This window comes from Emys orbicularis, chromosome 12, assembly GCF_028017835.1.
Source record: "Emys orbicularis isolate rEmyOrb1 chromosome 12, rEmyOrb1.hap1, whole genome shotgun sequence".
Taxonomy (NCBI): Eukaryota; Metazoa; Chordata; order Testudines; family Emydidae; genus Emys; species Emys orbicularis.
In genome coordinates, this window is record NC_088694.1 from 7,017,589 (window position 1) to 7,041,403 (window position 23,815).

General features: G+C 36.5%; 1 protein-coding gene across 1 annotated transcript in view; it reads left to right on the forward strand.

The window, feature by feature from the left end:
• DIDO1 (death inducer-obliterator 1) overlaps positions 1 to 23,815 on the forward strand; it is a 66,231-nt gene that overhangs the window by 13,652 nt on the left and 28,764 nt on the right. The window contains exons 4-7 of the mRNA XM_065414301.1: positions 765 to 1,641; positions 1,918 to 2,236; positions 7,962 to 8,168; positions 8,973 to 9,198. Of these exons, the coding sequence (XP_065270373.1) occupies positions 765 to 1,641; positions 1,918 to 2,236; positions 7,962 to 8,168; positions 8,973 to 9,198 (1,629 nt within the window). The remainder of the gene's footprint in view (positions 1 to 764; positions 1,642 to 1,917; positions 2,237 to 7,961; positions 8,169 to 8,972; positions 9,199 to 23,815) is intronic.

A 23,815-nucleotide genomic window follows, 5' to 3' on the forward strand; every position in this document is an offset into this window, starting at 1 on the left:
GTTTAATAATTTGTCCCAGTTACTTTCCAGGTATTTAATTTAGGCTGACAGCTCTATAATTCCCCAGGTCTTCTTTGTTCCCCTTTTAAAAGATAGGTACGGTGTTTACTGTTTTCCAGTCCGCTGGGACTTCACTCATCCTCCATAAGTTCTTAAAGATAATTGCTAGCATTCCAAGCTTGCTTCAGCTAGTTCCTTAAATATTCTAGGATGAATTTCATCAGGCCCTGCTGACTTGAATATATCTAACTTATCTAAATAGTCTTTAACCTGTTCTTTCTCTATTTTGGCTTGTGTTATACCAGGCCAGCAAGAGCTTGGAATATTATAAGCATCTAGGAAAGAAGGGGATGCACTGCATGAGCAATTCCTAGCTTCTGGATTATGTTGACTTAGTGTTAGATGGGACAGTAAACTACCTCTGCTGTGAGGTGGAACACTGGAGTGTAGTTGTCATGTGAACAGGAAGGTTGGCTTAATTTTCATTATGATCAAAAATTGAAGTGGGGAATCGCACATTGCTTAATTATATTGGCTGTAACTTTAGTGATCCCTGTCAATAGGAACTTTGAGAAAAAGTGTGTGCTTCGTTGTGTTCAGAGCTATTAAGTAATCATCTAGCATACCACATTTAACGTGTGTCTATATCTACTCTCACAAAGAAAACGTAATGACATTTTGAAAGATTTGTTTAAAAAAAAAGAGTGTCAGCTGTGATCCTAAATGAGGAAGTATCAGTTTCATAATTTTACTTTTATTTTTAGCATCAGTTTTGGATGATAAAGGTGAGCAAAGCAATGAGGAGGAACAAAAAGCTATCAAGCCCACAAGTAAGGAGTTCAAGAAAACATGGGGATTTCGAAGGACTACAATTGCCAAACGAGAAGGGGCAGGAGATGTTGATGTGGACACTAGTGAACAACAACCGCAGCAGCAACAAAGCCTGTCCCTCCGGCGTAGCGGACGGCAACCCAAGCGTACTGAAAGAGTGGAAGAATTTCTTACAACAGTAAGACGTAGAGGTAGAAAGAATGTTCCTACTGCTCTTGAAGATTCAAGTGAACCAGCATCCTGTCCGGTTACAGATGTGGAGACTGCCTCTGAAGGCAGTGTGGAGAGCACTCCAGATATAAAACCTGGCACTCGGAAGAGTGACTCTAAAGACAATAAGGATCAGCCAGTCTTGGAAAGCAGGGGTGCAAAAAATGATGATGATGATACCTCTGATAGTGATAGTGATGGATTGACGCTGAAAGAACTACAAAATCGTCTAAGAAACAAACGCATTGAACAAAAACCTGCAGAATTGACATTGAAAGAGATACAGAACCGCCTCAGGAAAAGACACCTAGAACAAAATCCTACAGAAACAGTTGATGTCCAGGCAGGAAATCAAGTTAAGACTGAGCTGCCTGTCAAACAAGAACCTGAGTCTACTGATTGCACTGAGACTGGAAATCAAGCAATTGTGTCTGAGGAACATACTGAAGATCTTCAGGTTAAGACGGAAATAAAACCTGCCCTGGCAACAAAAGAGATCAAAGATGAAGAATCTGAAGAGTTCACAAAAAGCAAATCTGAGTCTGAGATTTATGACCCAAATACACTGTACTGTATCTGTCACCAGCCTCATAATAACAGGTGGGCTATATACATATGCAAAGTATTGTCTAAAAATACTGTACAAGTAATAGAGAATCCTCCACAGGAAATAAGCCTACTACCAAAGATTTCATTGCCAGGTGTCTATAAAAATTTTTTTTCTGTTGCAACTTCATGGGGATGTAAGTAGTAGGGTAAGCTAATAAATTAATCAGTTATACAAAGCAACCGGCTTCCTGACAAAATTACAAGGACTTTTTTTGTTTTTGAGTTTTTCAGTATTTTATTTTTTAACCACTTGTTCTTTATTTTCAGGTTTATGATTTGTTGTGATAGGTGTGAGGAATGGTTTCATGGTGACTGTGTGGGGATTTCTGAGGCTCGTGGGCGACTATTGGAAAGGAATGGGGAGGACTATATCTGCCCAAATTGCACCATTCTGCAGGGGCAGGATGAGACAGTTTCAGAAACAGATCAGCAAGAAACTAAATCAAGGCATGTAAACGTGGATGGCACAGAGCTCACAAGTGTAGGAACAGTCGAACAAAAGTCCAGTGAGGATCAAGGAATCAAGGGTAGGATTGAAAAAGCTGCAAATCCAAGTGGGAAGAAAAAACTCAAGATATTTCAACCTGTAAGTATTTTAGTTGTTGTTTCTTGTTCTATTGAATGTGTTGAGGCATTAGCTTATCTATGGGCTGCAACATATTTTTATATAAAACAAAGCTGCTAAATTTTTTTTAAAAGATATTTGCTGTTTGTATCTTTCTGATTTATAAGTAAAGATTTTGATCCGGAACTGAATGAGTGGAGTGTCACAATCATTAGGATATATTTTTTTAATTTTTGAAGGACTGAAATTTACAAATCATACACATCAAGATAAGGAAAATACCCTAATCATGTGTATGCATCTGTTCTTTTATTTGGGTAATCAAGACACTGGCTGAATTCCCGTTCTTTCATAAAGACCCTTAAAATTCTGAAATTGGCGTGTCTTTATTTTAAAATTGCCTTTTTCTAATAACTATCAATTATTTTATTTTTCACTGTAGGTATCCAGTTACTATTGGCAAACTTGTGTGCCTTTACACATTCAAGCTGTCCTGTGTACTTCCAGACAATCTTTGACATTGTGTTTTGACCTTATTTCTTGAAGCTCTTCATACACAGAAAAGGGGGATTGATAAACTTTATTGTTTTAAAATGACTCTGAAAATATATTTAATTTAAAAAAAATATCCTTCCAAATTGTTGCCAGTTTCTACATACAATTATTACAGGAACTTTGTTTGTTTAGCTAGTCTGTGTGCCATTCTAAATGCAAGCAAAAAGCCTCTGAACTTGAATTTAAACTAGTTTAAACCTTTTAATGCCATAGTAATTGACCTTTCTGCTACTGGTGCTATTTTAGTATTTGCAAGCACAGGCATCCTCCTTGACTGTCATCTGTACTTTATTTCTCTTTAGCAAATTTAAAAAAAAAAATCTTACATACTTGCTGACAGCACACTGCAATAATTTGTTTTATGGGTTTGTGTGCATTTTAATGGTTGGACAGGAATACCATTTCCTATAAATGTTGGCTAGAATCAGAGCTGTTATATTGAAGCCCACCGTTGGCACAATGCTTGTAGACTTTGGAGTGACATTTTCAGCAAAATACTTAGAATATATCTGAAAAAGTTTTTTTTAATTTACAACAACTTTAAAATTACAGTTATTGTCAATATATGTGTGCAGATTTAACATAAAATACTAAAAAAGTTTTTAATATATCATTTCCTATATGCTGATATTTAATTTTGTGTTGGACATAAAAATTGGGAAACAGAGTGATAGGTCCAACAAAATTTCAGCTTTAATTAATTTTTGCCTTTATTTATACAATTTTAGATGGAATTATTGTCATTTATAGTGTCTGAACATGCATTTATTCCAGACAAATAATAACAGATAAGATGGAATTGTTTAATGGGCCCAAGTTACCACATTCCAGGGCACCAGGAAGTTCTTCCATGATAATCGTAGTCTTCTCTTATCTCCTGGTCTAGTGCTTCAGTCTCTTTTCCAGTTTTTCTCCTGTTTGGGCCCATGTTCACATGGGTCTCTTATACATTTCTATATTATAGATTACTAAATCTTTATCCAGTTTACTTTTTAACACACGAACCCTTTGGGTTTTAGGTAGGGCTGTCAATTAATTGCAGTTAATGCCTGTGATTAACTGAAAGCAAAATTAATGCGTTAATTTTTTTTAACATGTTAATTGTATACCTGTGGGTGTGTTGGGAGGCATCGGTGGTGCGGGGGCTGAAGCTTCAGCCCACAACTTTCTAGGGGAAAAGGGGGAGGTGCTGAAGCCCAGAGCCCCAAGCCCTGACCCTATATTTGAAAATATAGAAAACCCAAAAATATTTAAATAAATGATATTCTGATGTTGTTTAACGTGAGATTAAAACTGCGATTAATTGCAATTAATTTTTTTTAATCTCAAGATTAATCGTGATTAATTTTTTTAATCGCTTGACCTCCGTAGTTTTAGGTAACCCATACATTGTGCATGCACAGGCTTCAGTTACCCAACTTCTGCATTTTTTTCTGGTGGTTTTTCAGTTACAATGTCATGGTGGTTTTTTGTCACCCTGACCTGTGTCTTACCAGAAAAAGGGCTTCTTGTTGTCTATTTTCAGCCCAAAACTTCCTGTGCGACATGTTAATTTGGTTCTATCAGCAATAACATCATTTTAAACAGATGAGCAAGTCTGTGTAAAAGAAGAATTGGCAAAACCACAAGTATGGCAACAGGACCTTGACCTAAGTGTTACCTCATTTGTACTCATTCACTATCCTTAATTACAAATCATTAAAAATATAGCTATCACAGCTCTTAATCTTACCATTAACAATTCTTCATTTTATATTTCAGTGTTATAAGTCAGTATATATTTATGTTCTCCTGTGCTGTCCTTTTAATCTATTGGAAAAGTTGGGGGGAGTTATGGAAAACATCATGATTCTTTAATGTCGACATTTCGTATCTTCTTTAAACTTGTTTTTTTTTATTCAAAGCCCAGTTTTGTTTGTGAACCATGGCAGAGAAAATTCAGTAGAATTTTTCCTGTGACTACATTTTGAGGGGTGCCTCATTTTTAGGACAGTGATATTTAATTGCTTTTAATGGTACCCCAATGTTTTGTAAAATTTAGAAATAGTTTCACAGATAATTTTAGTGTAAATAGTGAGCATAAGAACGGCCATACTGGGTCAGACCAAAAGTCCATCTAGCCCAGTGTCCTGTCTTCCGACAGTGGCCAATGCCAGGTGCCCAAGAGGGAATGAACAGAACAGATAATCATCAAGTGATCCATCCCCTGTCATCCAGTCCCAGCTTCTGGCAAACAGAGGTTAATGGGTGAAATCTTGGCTCTATTGAAGTAAATGGGAGTTTTGCCATTCACCCACCCACTAACTTTTATATACTATTAAATTCTGGTTCTACACTTTTCCCAAACTTTCGGTTAGTCTCTACTGTAAAGGATGAGTATGCAAAAGTGACACCTGATCCTCGTGCATTCAGTGTCAGATGTGTTAATTTTTGTGTCAAAATAAACCCTGTGTAATAAGTTGCACAGGCTTCAGTGTGGGCATGATTTGACAACAGTGGGGTTGTACTAAAAGTCTAATTTGGCATGCAAAGCTTTTAGTACTGTTGATGATGCGTGAAGAGGAATAACTCCAATTTGACTTGAGTGAAGGTAGAGTTTATAAAACAAGCATTGGGGGGGGGGGGATTTAATTGTACACTGAACACACTGGATACAGAAATAATTATAGGAAATAAACTTGGAACCTCACAATCACTTATTATCACTCCTCAGAGTAGAATCCTACTTTAAGGTTGAATTTTCAGGAACACTGAAAAGATGTCAACAAGATGGTCATTACCGCTTAAGAAGAGTAACATTATGTCAGTAGCATTTTTCATGCATTGTATTTTGAGCTGTATTCTACAGATTGTTTATTTTAAATAATTCAAATTCTTGTAACAAACATCGCAGCTAATTAATACTTTAATCAAAATGCAATGACATTCAGGAAAGCTTGGTGCTTACACCCTGATCCTATACCATTGAAAAAATGGATTTTTCACCACTGACTTCAGTGGTGCAGGATTGGGCCTTTAATAGTTATTTGTGACACACTACAACTGGACTTGTTAGATATTTAAAATGTACGATGCCTCCTAGGAAGCACTTATGTATTATTTCTTGTAATATTTTTCTCCCACTGTATGTGGACATAATCAGATGTGAACATGGGCATTTGTAGAGAATTATCCTGAAGAACAATATTTATCTCTACAAAATAAATTTTATGGTATTTGTATTTTAGATAAGCACTACTTGTGTCTCAGTAAATCTTAATTGAAATTGGTCTGTGTAGCAACACTGTCATGCGGATTGAAAATTGGCTAAATACTGTAAACAAATATTAATTATAAACTACAATATATTGAGTTGGGGAGAGCTGTCTAATGGAGTATTGCAATATTGGGTATTAGGCCCGTTCTTATTTAACATCTTCACTAATGATCAGGAAGAGGGAGCAACCAGTGAGGACTGAGATATAAAAGGAAGGGCTTTAGAGAGATGAGGAACTAGGGGAGAAAATGACAAAATATGACTCAGTTGGAGAACATACAAGTTAATGCAAGAGTTTGTAACATGATAGGGCAGTAAAAAAGGCCAGTGCAATTTTGGATTGCATGTGCAGAGCTAATAGTTTCTCTCTCTTTCTTCCCCTCCTTCACTTTGTTGTGACTTTGCGTAGAATCTTACATTGTGTTGTGGTCACCACATTACCCGAAACATTTTGACAAAATGAGGAGAGGCAAGAAGAAGCCAACAGAAATTAATAGTATAGTGTGTCAGCTCAGGGTAGCTGCACTGGTATTTCCCCTCTGGCCCAGCAAGGGCACCCATCTCAGGCTTCCAGCTCTCTACCTGTTATCTCTCTTGAGTGGTGACCTGTGTCCACTCCCGTCTGACCCCAGTGTATTTCCAGGCACACAGACCCCTGACTATACTGCGATATCCCAGCAAAAGACTCTGCCTAAGCAGGCCTGCTTACTTTTCATCAGAGACTAATAACCAAGTAATTGCCCACAGTTATAAGGCAACACACAGTACTTCCTATGCATACCTATTTTATTCTTAAGGTTAAAGGCACACAGAGAAAACATTAAAAACAACAAATGAACCTATGGAGATGGTAATAAGCTTACCTCAGAGATCTCCCCAACCCATATGTGGTCTCTGGCAGGAATAGTCCTTCAAAACCCCACTCAAGGGGTTTCCTTGTGGTTTCAAATTCATCACAGCTTCAGCTCAGAACAAGCACACAGTCTTATGGGACTTCAGTAGGCCCAGTCCTTTGGGTCCCTCTGTGGACCAGGATCCTGTCTGCTTGCTGGATCAAGAAGAAGGCCCTGAGCCTGTTTAAACCCAGTCTGTTTAACAGACAAAGAAAGGATTTTTGGATAGTCACTGGAGAATCCATTTTGAATTAGTTTATGCAAAACCTATCTCGGGGATGGCTTCAAAAGGACTGATAACCAGAGGAATTATATTAGCATCTCCATCCCCCTAAAGGAGTTGCATACAATTTCATAATAACACATACACAATTGCATTTTTAATATTATGGATCCCAAAGATATTAAACCTAATTTACTATCATATTTCTGAGGCATCTGTTATTGGTATATGTTAACACTGAGGAGGAAGAGGATTTAGTTACATGTAAAACACTATGGTGAAATTAAGAGAGAAAATTTAGACTGAGTATTGGGAAATTTCTATCCTGACAGTGGGAAGTAAGTATTAGGCTGTGGTGGAGTTTCCCTAGGGAAGTGGGAGTAGTCCTGTCACTTGGAACTTTTAAATAAGACTGGATAAAACTATAGAAAAATGTGCTGCAGAAAACAATTCTGCCTTATCGGGGAGACAGCCTGGTTAATGCAGTAGGTCTTTTCCATTTTAGATATCAATAACTCCAGGAGAAATAGGTGTTAAAGCCTGTGGTACTTTTCTGTTTAATAAATATAAATGAAATGGACCTTCTTATGGCTTATTTATATTTTGGTTTTGTGTTGAATTTGCAAGCATGAACTCCTTAGGCCAGCAGAGTTGGATATGGGATGGTGTCAGTAGTTCACTCTGGAATCTGATATTGATTGAAAAATCGTGTTATGCTTTTAAGACGCACTAGTTAAATTCTGTTACATAAGTGCTCATCACTGGTTATATACAGTTTTTTTAGTTAAAAAATGGAACTTGCTGTGCTTCAATCTTTAGGTAATGGAAGCTCCTGGTGCATCAAAATGCATTGGTCCCGGCTGTTCTAATGTGGCTCAGCCTGATTCTGTGTACTGCAGTAACGACTGCATTCTCAAACATGCTGCAGCCACCATGAAATTTCTCAGTGCAGGAAAAGAACCAAAGCCAAAAGAGAAGATCAAATCAAAATCTGAGAGATCCACAATTCTAAAATCTCCACTGCAGGTAAGCTAATGTTCCTGAATAAAAAATTAGCTTTGCAGCAGCATTTCCCCTGAAGCACCAATGGCTTGTTGCTGTACAGTTTTCAGACAGAAATATATTTAGTTTTCAAGATTTAACATTAGAGAGTCACTCTTTTGTTTGTTTTGCCATTTTCATGACCTAAAACTACATTAAAGAATAAGATAATTCAGTTAAATCTTACTGATAAAAAAAGAAAACAGGAAAAGGTTGTTAAAATACAATATAGCCTCCTTTGCATAGGTGCTATTAAATTATCTACACTTCAGTACAGCTTTTCTGAAATAATTTCCCCAGTAATATTTTAAAGCTAATTCATAGGTTAAAATTATTAATATTATCCTAGATTAAAAGTTTTTAGGTTTATTTTTTAATGGGGAGACAGGCTATGCAAGGGGATTTGTGTCACATGTAAGGAAATGAAAGAATTTCTTAAAGGCCCTTTTAAATCTATATTACTTAGCTCTCTGAAACCACGTTAACATGGCAGGTACAGCTGGATGTGCAGATTTACGTATATTTGATGATAAATACAACAGTGTTCAGTTTGCTGGCAGGGTCTACTCGTGAGTAGAGACTCAACACTCTCTCCTGCTAGGCCAATGCATTTCTCCTAGCTTTATAGACTTGTCAGAAACCCATTTTGTATTGTAACTATGTAATCTGAAATGCATTTGTAATTATTCACTATTTATGAAGACATATTTTCGTCACTAAATACGTGCAACATGATAACTCTTCCTGTCATTACTATTATTAGTAATTAAGGTTCTACTAATTATACAGGCAGGTACTAAGCCTTTGTCCACCCAGAAGAAACCAACTCCTGAGAAAAAAGAGATTAACATGAAGAAAAGTATGGTGACAGCCCCTAAAACTGAAGCAAACACCCAACCAGTTGCTAAAGAGCCGGCATCAGAAAACAGCACGCCATCCTGGGCAAGCGATCATAATTACAATGCAGTAAAGCCAGAAAAGACTGCTGCCATTTCATCTTCACTGTTATTCAAATGTATGTATCGCATAGGGATATTCCTGAGTAATCATTTACATTTTATTTGAATACCCATCCATTCTTGGCTCTGTAAGATTAGGAAATTTGGTATCTTTTTCTTAATATGACACACAAATTTTCTCTCCTTCAAAGATTCACACACACTTATATCAGGGAAATTTTATAAGGTTCATTTATAATTTTGATATCAAAGTGTACGCAACTGGTTTCTGAACGTAAACTTGCTGAGTAAGTTACCAAATGTTTTCCAAAGGCAATAACCATTTCTGTTCTCAGAGGAGGTGAGTATCGATATACACGTCTTAAATTCAAAATATTGTAAGTTACACGAGGTGCCCCTGTTATCAACACTTCACTGTACTAACTTAAATTTTATTATCATACATCTAGCCTTGGCACTTGCTTCTCAAGTTTTGCATTTGCATTGCTAGTGCCAAGACGGGATTTTTCAACAGGGTTTGTTACAGACCTTTTATATTTTTGCAGACAGCTTTTAACTGTCAAGTATATCCAAGTTCTCCTTCTTAGTCCTGCCATGAATGCAGGGGACTGGACTAGATGACTTCTCGAGGTCCCTTCCAGTTCTATGATTCCTGATCTTTTATTTACTTACTTTAAATATTTTAAGGATCATCTTTTACTTAAGTGAGGAGGTGGTCTTTATTTCCTTGTTATCTCTGTGTTGTTCATATTTCACACATTATCCACACACAAGGAAACATCTAAAGGGAAGTTAGGCAGAGATTTTGCCTTACATATTATAATTTTGCAGGTACTGAATAGCATCCATAACCTCTTGTTAGCTCATATAAAGGTAAGTAAATACTGATTTGTAATGTGAAATAGATTTTGTACTTTATCACATTTTTGATTGACTCCAGTGAAATAGTGTTATAATGTAATAGGATTTTAGGTGAAATCATACAATTCACATTTCAAAACACATGATAAATAGATGTCTAGTGACTGATATTTTCTCAATTTGAAATTTAATGAATGCAAATGTTACTTTTTCTCCCAGCTTTTATTAACCACCTTTTATCAGGGTTTAATTTTTATTTTCAGAAGTAGACCTGGTTATTAAACACATGAATTATATATTAACTTGACAAATATACATTTAAAACAAGTGAATACTTTTCATTTTGAAATTCATCTTGAGACCTAGATTGTTCAGGTGAAAGAACTTTTGAACATAAAGGAAACACAAGTATTTCCCCAGAAAAATTACTTTAGTGTTATACACAACTCTTTAGACTTTCTCAGGAATACTGTAGTATATTGCATTTAAATTTAAACTTCCCCCTCTATTTTACTGCACTTCTTTTAGAAATGCAGCCTTAGGACATGCTATTTATAGTGTTCTGGAGATTACTCTTTTCCCCTACTTGATTTAAATTAATAGTTTTTGATACTTTATATCCCATAACAACTACAGAGTTGCATTTTAAATTACCATTGTAGATTTCAAAAAGCAGTATTTTTTTCTGTCTAAAATTAAAGGTAAAAAGGGGCCCGTTATGAACTCTTATGTCTTGTCTACACACAAAAATCTGCTTTAACGGTAATACAAATAATTAATAATAATATACTACTATAATTGCATGTGGTACAACCCTGTTAATGTAGATGCAGATACACCGGTATAAATTTGCTTGTATCAGTATAGCTTATTTCTGTAAGGGAAAAACACTATATTGGTATAAGGTACCTTTATTCAGATATAACTGTATCCTGACTAGGGGTTACACTGATTTAACTGTTCTGACAGAATAGCACATCCCTAACTGAAAATTAAATCGGTACAAAATGTGTGTGTGTAGACCAGGCCTTATTAATGAATACAAGACAATTCAGTATATACCAGATGAAGAGTTCTCTAATCAGCCAATAGGGATGGAATTTTAGATTGCTCTAATTAAGGTAAGTTCTACAAATGTCTTGGATTCTGTTTGTACCATTACTAAACTACCAAATATAATTTTTTTATGTGGAAAAGATTCTTTCATTTTTGGTTGATAACTCTGGTAGAATAATTTATGATTTAAGTGCTGCATAGTGTCTCCAAAGAAACATCAATCACAGTTTCTTTGTTTAGGGAACGTCTACAAATTGTTAAAATTTAAAAGTAAGGTAGTGTATGCTTTATTCTGTTCAGTGTACATAGTTATATATATATTTACATTGTACTGAACTGAAATGGAATTTATCCTAAGTAGGTGCTCTGTACCCTCAAGCTAAGGACCTGATCCTGCAAATCCTTATTCATGCGAAGAACCTTTAATTGCCCACGTTGTCCTACAGGAGTCAAATGAGTAAATTCAGTGACTGAGGGTTGAAGGATCAGTCTTTGTTCAGACCCTAAATTAGTCTTTCCTTCAGTCAATATAGCACATGCATAAAATGCAGCTATACTGTATGCTAAATATTGTTGCACTAGCTGGTGGATGTAAGATTTCATTACACTTTAACATGACAGTGATATTATTGGGTGGCAGGACAGAGAGAGCCAAACCCCTTCAGTCCTCTGTTAAATGTTGACAAATAATCTGGGTAGGAGTGGGATTCAGTACACTTGTATGATAAAAATGATCTCTTCCTTTGAAATTGGTTCATATACAGAAACACTTGTAACATGGTTATTTGAAGCACGCAACACACAGTTCTAAAGATTTCTCCTCCTCCCTCCAACCCCCACTACAATGGCTGCTTCAAGATTCCCCTGGATTTTCAGATTCATACTATGTTGTGGTGAGAAATTAGGCCCTACTTGCAAGTGGCTTTTTTTTTTTTTTTTTTTTTATTAAATCCACCGAAATATACAGGCTGAGTATTGGTTTACACCGTCTAACTTCTTAACAGTCTGAATGGAAATCATTGGCTTTATTGGTTCAGCTGTACTAATTAACTGGGAAGCGTCATGCACATATGATGCCACAAGAATAATAATACATTTTATTTATTTGTGAAGATGTAGGCAGTATTTAGGCTGTACAGCTATGGGGAAGTAAATATACGCATATTTTTTCTTTTTGAGAAATTAGGCCTATTTTAGTAGCTGATCCGCATTTACTCATAGCATCCAGTGCACCACACATATAGAAAATGTATTTCAAATTTAATTTTTAATTGCTACAAGGCTATGGGTCATTGAGATTGGGGAAGGTGAAACAAGGGCTTTCAAAGATCCAGGTTTGGCATGGAGGAGAGAATCTGTAGTATTTTAATGCTTTTGCCAGAACATGTTTCTTTACTGTACCCTTAGCCTTCAGTTTATATCAAATAGTTGTTAAAGTCCTCAAGCTTCAGGGCTTGTCAAAGTAGAAGTAAAATGAAATAGCAAAATAGACAGTATAAATGTCTATCCAGTGGATTATCTTTCAAGCAGGAAAAACACAGCCCCAACAAAATGATTTCTAAAATAACCTGATAAAGTTATGGCCTTTTAAAAATCGTCTGCCATGTTTTATAACCGTGCATTTCTAAAAAGAGTTAATTTTTTAATGCATATGTTGAGGGAGGGAGTTTAGTCTACTAATTTGATATTTCATTCATAAGGTTTTTATCAAAAATATGGGATCACAAAGGAGGATAATATCCATTGCTTACTTGGCTCTACAAAAGAGCTATTGTCCTTATTTTTTGTCCTGTCATGCATTGAGTTCGTAAGAATTAATAGTGGGGGCAGAGGGCGATTCTCTTAGAGAAACGGAATAAGTGAATTGTCAGTGCACTTCATAAAAAAAAAATCTCCAGATGGAAGATGGAGCTCCGGATCATACGGCACTGATATAACTGGTTGTCATTCAACTTAACAGTGAATTGTAAATTATATGTATATTTTTAAGTGTGATCTGCCCCTTGTTTGCCTAGTGTATTCGAAAACTTGTACAAAATAGATAATCACAGTAAAATGAAAAATGATGGATCCTGAAATAAGAAACACATCTGAAGGATGTCTGGATCCAGATTTATATTTAATAAGGAAAGTCTGCATATTATATTAAAGCTGTGGTCCTGTCAAATGTTCTAGACTACTTTTAAAGTCTACCACAAGGATTTAATACTGGTACTGAATTGATGGGGTTTTTTTTTTTTCTTTTTCTTTTAGTCATTTGAGCCTTTTGATATCCTCATATGTCAGGTGGGCTAGGAGTGCAGTCTTATTTTTCAGTTTTGCTTGTATAATATTTAGTTGAGCAACATTCTGAAAGGTTTATAAAGCTTTACTTTTTTAGTTGAACGAGTTAATATCTACAACAACAAAAATTTCAGAGAAATATTGTCAAATGAAGATTTAAAGTAGAGAATGACTCAGAACGGATCTAAAGAATGTCAATGATGAATAGTAATTCTCTCATTATTGGTCCTGTAGTAAATAAGAGGAAGTATATTACTTTCTGACAAATTAGCCAACTGTTATATTTTTAATTCAGTATATAAAGTCATAACTTACCCTTCCACTGGAGGGAAAAAAATTAAATTGCTTCATTGGTATTTAACATCTTTTGTAAAGGTCACTAATTACAGAAGAGACCTCCTGTGTTTCTATGTGGGTAACGGAAGACTTGAGGAGATATCAAATATTTTGGTTATAACAATGTGGGTGGTGGCTGGGCCACTTGCTGATGCCAAAGTTCATTTAGTAGCATGTCGACATGCACATATCTAAAGACTTCAATGCAGGTTCTTTGATAGTAGAAGAACATTTGAAAGAGAAAATGAATTTTTGCCATTTTTACTTAAGTGGAAATCGGCTGCAAATCTTTCGTCATTTTCAAGCTGGAAGATTAATCAGAAGGAGGAGAAAACGGAAGGTAAAGGTCTGCCTGTATCCTAATTTTAAAGCTGATTATTCACTTATCAACTGTGTCACAGCACACATAACTTATATAAAATCATAACTCCATTTGGTAGTAAGAGGAGAACTTACAAGACATAGTAAATATATTTTATTAGATGAACCAGTGTGTACACTAAACATAAACTATTTTAAATTCATATGTTGGATCTTGTGATATAAGTCACTGAGTTAAGTTTTCTATCACTAAGCCAATAAAGTATTTATTGACTTAGTAGTTATAGCTAAGTTGCAGCTAATTTCGTATGAATTCTTAGCCATTAATTGCAATATTCTATTTGATAGTATTTCTTATAAATTATTAATGAATTGGACTTTATAGCAGAACTAGTTAATTGAAAGGGGCTCTGTCAGGCTAAAATTTGCCATACATCTCTCCTCCCATCCTACAACTGGATTAGGGGACAGACAACTTTATGGTGCCTCCTACTGGAAAGCAAGGGGGCAACATTTGTGAAACTCTGCCCTTGATTACATTAGCCTCCTTTTAACTACCTGCCTCCATTTTTCTTTGCCTCCTTTATGGCTTAGGTTAATCATTGCCTCTGTCTAGATCTGAGCCTTATCCACAGGCTGAGTAGTGCTTACTCACACAAGTTGTCATCAAAGGATTCCAGATACAAAGGGCTTTTGGGTTGCTTCTGTTCCTACACAACTGTAACAAAGTGAAGAGACATTGTCAAAGGACAGCAGTGAGATGGGAGCCCAAAATCAAAATCTGATGTGCATGTGATAATTGTTCTTCTGCAACATTCCCTTGTATTTTTATTTTTATTTATTTTTAATTTTTTTTAATGTAGAAGGTAGCATGGGTGAGGAGGGAAAGGAAAATATACCATACAATGTAAAAAAAAAAAAAAAAAAAGGAAAGGCTGGAAGAGAGGAGCAGTGTACACATAATAGCAGTGGAGGGTAACAAGGTGGGATGAAAACCTGTAATACCCCTGCAGAGGGAAAAGAATAAGTCCTTATCTACACACAGACTTTTGCCATTTTAGCTAAGGGCATGTCTACACATAGTTGCAGTAGTTCAACTTAAGATGTGATTTTTAAACAAATTTAGTTTAAACCAGTGCAGAAGGTTGTACGTACCTTTATTTTGGCTTATCTTAAACTATTAGAAACAGGTTTAACGTAAACTGAAACAAGCTACTCTTAAACCACAGTAGCAGTGTTGACAAAGGGATTTGCACCATGTAGTTAAGTTTGTTAGATGCTTATTTCAGTTTGAGTGGCTTAGTTTGGTTTAGCTTAATTTTGTTCTACAGGTTTAATTTAAACAAAAATAAGCCACATTCAAACTGAAATAAGAATGTCTTTGTACTTGCACTAGTATAGTACACTTGCATTAGTTTAGCTAAACCAGTTTTAAAACATACCTTTAGTAGTTAAATAAGTACAGGTTTGTATGTCGCCAAGGCCTAAGAGCTAGTGGCAGAGGCATTTTGCCTAGGCAGATAGAGAAGAAGATCCACCCTGTCATTGTTTGTCCCCACAAGTGAATAATTGAGATTGTCCAGTTTCCTGATTCAAACCTATCTCATTCCATGGGATCTGTTATTACTTGTCCACCATGAGTCCCTAGCATTGTAGAATAGTGCCTAAGAAATAGATGGCACAGTACAGGGCTATCACTGTGCAAATTGCCCATGATACATTATTGATATTAATTGAGGACTAGGGCACTTCATAAGTAAAAACTATTGAGGGTGGTGCAGAGGGGAAATCTTGCATCCAGAGTACCTGAGAGGACTCTGCCAGTACTTCGGGAAAATACATACTGGAGCCCTGCCACCTTTCGGGAGGAGGGTGCATGCATCCTACTCCCCCTTTCAAGCAGCTGTCACCCTGGGAGCTCTTGGAGGGCAGAAGGCCAGCACTCCACAATCACACTGTGTGTCTGGCTCCTGCGTGAGGAGCCACAAGAGTGAAGGAGGAGGCTTGGCACAAGTGTCGGGCACAGTCTGGCTCATAGGGTGGTTCTTTTCTACTCGTTCGTCGATACCGATGGAAATTTGATTAAAAAACTCACCACCCTATATTGCTGTTTGCATTTTTTTTACTAATATTGTTCACTTGGTTGTATAACCAATGGGAAATCCCCCTCCCTTTCCCCCTCCACCAAATAAAAGGGGTTCTTTGAGGTGGTCTCTTGTGTATTTCCACTGTTGGATTCTGTTGATTGTGTTGATCTGGGTGCAGAAGGCTTTGGAGCTGAAGATGGCCTATAATATCCCTTGAATACACAAGTGGTTCTGAAAAAACTAAGGCCTTGTCTACAGCAGGTATTGCCCCCATTTCAACTAGGGAGGCCAGTTGCACAGGTCTAATCCTCTAGTGTAGATAGGGTAAACTGCTATAAGGTCATCTCAAGCAGGGAACAAGCTGTAACCACATGGTAGCTTTGTCTGTCTACACTAGAGAATTGCATTCGCATAGCTATGTTGGCTTGCAGCATGACAAATCATCAGTGTAGACATGGCCTAGCTCCAGTGTTTCCTCAGTAAAGTGAGAATGGAGACTAGTTACCTAGTCTTTCAGTACCTGGGTTGTAAAGGCCTGGCACACAGCACCAGTTTAGGCATTGACATCTTGCGGCAGACCAGACAGCTGATATGGACATCTGACTTGAGAAAAATAGAGGGGCAAGAGGCATACCTTTTAAATCAGGATTTATTAGGATCTGACTCAGTTTTGATAGTAGGAACTAGCCCAAATCCCCAGTGCACAATGGCACACAAATACTAAAATTGCCTAAAAATGATACTGCAAAATAAGTAAAAGCTAACTATATATAACTATTTTTTGAGAGAAATGACAAGAAGTCTGACAAAAACAGACTTCAGGCATAGGAGCAGTTCCTCTGATCACGGAAAAGAAGGAATTGAGACGGTTGTTGGCTGCACCTTATATGGCCTTGGGCACTAAATGTTCAGTGCCCCAGGAACGTGTTCGAGTGGCACCTTTCAGGCATGTCTCTTCTAGAAGTTTCTGAAGCTCTGAGTTGCCAGGTGCACATCCCAACTGTGAGACTATGCAGAGACAACACTTGAAGAACTACAGTTACTGGTAAGTAACTTCTCTTTGTGGAGTGCTTTAGAACTGACCTTTAAAGCACCAGCTGAGCAACATATTTCAGTTTTCAGTTGTATGTGAATGAATTGAAGGGTCTCACTTTTATTTTCTTAAAAATTTAATTTAAATATTTAAAAAAAAACACTCCTGAGAATTCAACAGCCCTTGCTTTGCAAAGAGATGGCTTTTTTTTTTTTTTAAAGTATAATTTTGTTCGGACTGTTATTCCCATAATTAGTCATTCCTGCAAGAAGATGTGCGCACCACAGCTGCCTGAAAGCTGGTTAGTTTACCATCAGTCAGCTAAGATGTAGATGATGCTGAGTGGCAAATGAAAGTGGAAATGGCAAAGTCTAGGAATATTCAAAACTGAGGGAGCCTGCCCACCCATTGGTAAAACAGTTAACAATCTCTGAGTTTTACTAGACTTATTGCTGCCCTGGATTCTCAGCTAAATGGTCAGGGATGCCTTTTCCAACTTGGACTGAGAGCGCCTTTTCCTACCAGTTTAGGCTAGACTACTGCAGCACATAATAGTAAAGTTCATTTGGAAACTTATTATGCAGCTACCTGCCTCCGAGCAAGATGGATCGGCAAAAAGATATTATACTTGTTCTCTGCACAGGATGCCAATTAACTTTTGGGTGAAATCAAGATACTGGGTACGATCTACAAAACCCCTATGTAGGCTTGGAGGCTGGTGCACCCTGTATGACCTGCCACACCACCTGCACTCATCAAGAATCCTTAACCTATCTAATCTAAGGGTGAGACTAAAGGGAGTCAAGGGCACATGGCATTTCCAATGTTAGGTCCTCTCCGTAGAAATTTACTTCTGCCAGAAATACATCTGCATTCCAGTCTGGCCATGTTCAAAAAGCACAGCTCCATTCATCCTGTTCACAAACTGCTGGCTGTGGTACCCAAAAATAAGCCTGCTGGCAAGGAATTTTCACTCTTTGTTTTTTAAAGTTGCTATGTGGCAATGGCATGTAGTGGTTTTACTTCCTATACTTGGACAATGTCTAACTACAGAACCTATGCCGGCATAGCTTTGTTGGAACAGCTAAGCCAGCTTAAACTCCCACTGTCGTAGATGCAGCCTATGCTGACAGAGAAGGTTTTCTGTCAGTGTAGGAATGCCACCTTCCTGAACAATGTTAGCTATGTCAACGAAAGCACTTTTCCATTGATGTAGCTCTGCTAGTCAGGGATGTGGATATTTTCATACCCCTAACCAATGTAGCTATGCTGATACGACTTTTAAGGGTAGACTATGCCTGGGACATTTCTTTTGCTTTTTAACTTACTCCTGTAAAGTGATCCATATCCCTAAGTGTGGTGCGTGTCATAACTGTAGTGAATAGATAAGCTTAGCAGTAGAAAGTAATACCGAGTTCTACATTCTGGGTTCTACATTCAGCAATATTACCCCATTCCAATGGTTTTCCCCCAGCACTTCTCACAGTGAATAATGACTAAACTTACCTTCCACAGCCACAAAAAGTTTAGTTGTAAATATTCTTTCAAGTAATGTCTTATACTGTTACAGTTCTGGGGGAGGGGTTATTACAAATTTTATGAAGACCTGCAAAAACCTCCCCATTTTTATATATATATATATATATATATATATATATATATGATAGACTCTTCACCACCGTATCTAAGTGTGTATTATACTATGGCCATACAGTTTAAAACTGTCAGTGTGAACTATAGCAAGTAATTGAATCTTTGATGGAACAATAATTCAGATAACTAAAAAGGAACAAAACCGGCAACAACCCTATCTCCCTCCCCCCTTTTTCTGGTAAGCTGAAGTGAATTTAATTTTTAAGTGTTAAAAGCTTGTAGTAACTAGATGGTTGCACACAGCTTACTAAACTAAAATCATAGGGATTATTAAATGAAATACCATGAATGGTGATAACACAGACCTACCTGACTAAACAGAAATGCAGAGATTTTTCAGAACATGTGGGTTTCTACAGCCAGACTTCCATGGAAGGAAATAAAACAACAATGGAAAAACTTGTCTGCAGTGTTGTGATAGCTGTGTTGGTCCCAGGATATTAGAGGCAGAGTGGGTGAGATAATATCTTTGATGGGACCAGGCTTTGTTGGTGAGAGAGAGAGACACAAGCTTTCAAGCTCACACACAGCTGTTTGTCAGGTCTGGGAAATGTACTCAAGAGTGTCAGATAAATACAAGGTGAAACAAACTGTACAGCTTAAATAGTTAACACATTTCAAGGGATACAGTGGGTGAGGTAATATCTTTTATTGTACCAGCTGTGTCTCTAATATCCTGGGATCAACACGGCTACAATTACACTGCATACAACATATTTCAAGGGCCCGTTCAAGGTGAAGTAGCCAGTCATAGGAAGAAAAGGGAGGGAGGGTGAGCTCGGGGGGGGGGGGGGGCGGAGTTAGTGGGTGATTGTAATGAATCAAATTTTGATTAATATTTTTCTTAAAATGGTTTCGTGCAGTGTCCTTTAAATAAGTATTTAAGGTAATTTTCAGTAGGTATTTTCAAGTCACTGAGCTATCTGTATAAAATTGAATTAGAAAGTAAACACAAGTTTGTGCTTGAGAAATCCTGTTAACTTCCAAGTTCTATAATCAAGAAGTCCCTTTAGGTAGAAATTTTTAATTGCCACAATTTAAGATGTAGACTGAATTGTTAAGTATTGTGAAATTTCTAAAGTTTATTTCCTCATTTTCTGGTGTCTGCTGATCTGGAGAATTATATCTCTTGAGTCAGAAATTTTTTACGACTTCAGTAGTAATGCCAGTGCCACAGAATAAAAGATGCTACAGCATCTTTTTCACAACTCTGCATCGGATGAACAATTTCAGAAGCTGAAGTTTTATATTTGACAATGTTTTACTTTAGGGTGGTTTTTGTTTGTTTGGTTTTTTTTGTTTTTGCATTGGCACAATGCCAAGGCAGCCTGCAACGAACCACCCCAAGCAGCCTGATGTTAGACTAAATATGGGAAGTGAGGGATTGAGCACAGTATTAACTTTCAAGCTCTGTTTCCTTTTTTCTATTAAAGTGCTGATGAACAAGTATTTAACTCCCTTCTTGTAAATATATAGGGTAGAGAGAGATGCCTTCATTATCACTTCCACAATAATGGAGAAAGTCACCCATAATACAACTCAGATGAGTGTATGTGTGTAATTAATATATATATTTAAAATCTAGTCGTACTGAATGCTGTTCAGGTAATAATTTTTGACTTTAGTGTGAAGTATATTTTTAAAAGAATTTGACAGCATACTTAAAATATGATAAAACACCACAGACTTCACTTAATATAACTTAAAACTGACTCCTTAATTCAGCTTGGCTCATTTTGAACCTGGTACATTTATAAAACATCATGAATATTTTTTAGCTATAGGAGTAACCAACAAATAAATACTCCTAAATTTGCATATACATCTTATGTATGCATACTCCTAAATTTGCATAAATATTTGAGCCAAATGACAGTACTGGAAGGAAAATTTGCAGTAAGATAATTTTTTTCTGTTGAATGAGCTGTCTTAATTATTGCTGTGTAACTTTTTACAGTTCGATTACCTATCATTCAGTGTTAAATTCCTCCAGCACTGGAGGAAAAAAAATCCTTTGCTATTATCAGATACTAAATTCTTCCCAAACAAAGCAGCTATCTCTTACATGGTAAAAATACAAAGTCATTGCAGTTTTACACCAGATCATGATTTTTATATCAGACTTCTAAAGTTTTCATAATGGGGAGGGAAAAACACTTCTAAGCTTCCAGAAGTTAGTGTTTGAAATATTTACTTTGAAAAAAGCAATTAAAGCGTTTCATTTAAAAAAAATCTTCCATGAAAGCTAGAAAACATTTACTACTTATTAACCTTGAGTTTGATGTATAGGTTGACAGTATTTTATGGGGAAGTGTGTGTTTAAACACCTGTCTTTGATACACAAAAGCCAGGGAAGCTCAGATTTCTCAGTTAGTTCTTTAGTAGTAGTTGTGGCAAGATATTTGCAGTACATACATACAATAATATCACATATTGCTTTTAGACCCACCTGAAAATTCTAGTCAACATAGAGTTTAATATGGGGTGATTAAATATCTATGATTTTATTCAGTTTTGAGTCTGATCAGATATTTCATTGGAATTACTATATTACAACCACTTAGGTATCTGGACCAAAATAGGAATGTATGAGCCTCCTTTATGATGCACGTTGAGGCTTATCACTTCTCACTTCATTTGTCAAGCACTATTACATAATTTAATTTAAAATGTCTGGACAAAAGATTAACATTTTCAAAGTAGCTGCTGTGCTTAATTGTTGTGAATGTTATATCAACTAGGTCAAAAAGGCACTTCTTAAGGGAAATATGGATGGTTCAGGAACATCATTAATACCTAAAAACATTTGTGTTATCCCCGTTGTTCTGTCGACATCACGTTTCTAGTGAGGTTCTATGAGGCAATATCTCCCTCAGCAAAAAAAAAAAAAGATTAAAAAAAAATAGGTGAACCACAGAAAGGGCAAAATCTAGAAAAACAGCTAACCACGTCTGTCTTTTAAGTAGAAGACAAAAATCTTAACACCTCTTAAGCTTTCAGAAAAGCCAGAATGGTGGGACTGATGCACTGGGGGATTTTGTTGTTTATTTTAATTGCTTTCTTTTACAACTAGAAGATTTCTCACCGTTTTGAGCTAATTGTTGCAGTTACTTAATCTCTGTTTGGACTGAAATTTGTAGGATTTCATTTCTGTGCAGATAGAGGCCATTTTTCTTTAAATGTAATGTCTTATTAATAAATGCTTATCTAATTTCCCATAAACTTGCCATTTTTCTGATACCGTCAGGTTTTAGATTGTTCATTTTTTTAAAATGAAGTGTAAAAATGGGATCAACTGTGCAATACAAACTATTTTAAAAGGGGAAGATAACTAGTTATACTACAGAATGATGATGCTTTCCTCCAAGTTTTCCCCTTGGATCCTAGAAAAACTGCAGTTGAAGATTTTGAGTTCAACTTCCTGCTTTGAATTATGATTACTTGCATTTTTATATTGCATATCTAGGGCATTTCTATAAAATTAATCCCTTCAGGCATAGACATTCATATTTCAGAATTGTTTCATTTGTTTTATAAAACTGGATAATTAGCATATCACACTGTTTAGCCACATCACTTGTCCTGGCCTGAAGAAGTTTACAATCTAAGTTAGACATAAAGCAAAGCATGGTAAGCAAATGGTGCTAGAGGGAGTTGGGAGGATGATGGTGGCAAAAGTATTTGTGTATGTTTTATATCCATGAGGTCACGAGTATGTATTAAGCTACAACAGGATCAAAAGTCATATTTGAGATATAGAAGTATATGAAATCTTCCATAATTTTCTGTTGGGTAAAATGCTGACACATGTAACTGAATTTCATATGTGTTCTGAAAATCCTTACACAAATCACTGCAACCTTGGGAGACCTGTATAAAATTGCTAAATATGAACCATTTATAATTACGTACAAGAGAGTCCTGTTGGTAAATATGACTTCTTCCTCATTTTAAATATTCTACACAATACTTACAAATATAGCAAATACAAACACATATCTCTCCAGAATAGCCTTTTATTTTATTTCTGCAACTCTAATATACCAGTCAGGAAGTGCTGAGTCATTCACTGTTATCACCAGTAATATAGCAGCACTGCTCAGATTTCCCAAAAGTCTTGGCACTGAGGAGGACTCAAGGTTTCACCCAGTTTGTTTTCAAATCCCAGATGTGCTCTGCCTGACTTTGTACTAGGGTGACCAGATAGCAAGTGTGAAAAATCAGGACAGGGGGTTGGGGGTAATAGGCACCTATATAAGAAAAAGGCCCAAATATTGGGATTGTCCCTATAAAATCGGGACATCTGGTCACCCCACTTTGTACTGAGTCACAGAAACATGCTTCTGCCCCTTTTTACTGAAAGCAATAAGAAAAGATATGTACTCAAAATGAGTCAGAAGTTCAATAAACCAAAAAAGGAGGTCTGGAAATGTTCGTTTCTGCAGCCACATCAATACATGGCTCTTGGGTATATTTGCCTCTCCTGTTCCCAAGACTCCTGACTGTTGAATGACGTATCTGGGCTTTCTGCCTCCAGTAATTCTGAGCCTGTTTTGGCCAAACTGAAATGGTAGGAAACCCTTCTCTGTCTAGTTTCTAGGCTGGATATATGTTTTGGTACTATGGAAGTGCTTAGGTACCACAAAGAAGGTACTATGGAAACCTCTAAAATAATCTTTACCAATGAAAGAACTAAATCTTGAGAGTTAGGAGCAAGCTTATTACATTTGAACGTCAATGAAGGCTCGTCATATTAGACTGTTGGGCCCTTTTCCTCACCTCCCTGTCTATATAAGTATTAGGTATTACTATTATTTCATAGTTCCTATACATCCTGACTTTGGCTAATATTGTCCCAGTACACCAAAAAATGGGACAGTGATAGTTACAGTGAATCATTTTTAGGACAAAAAATTACTCTAGTTCACTCAATGGAGAAATTCAGTCATTCATTCATTCCACTTGATCACACTCAAGATGTCAAAAGGAAGTTGTTTCATCCTGGACTGGAAATGGTTACATTTTGCCCCACAAGATTCAGGA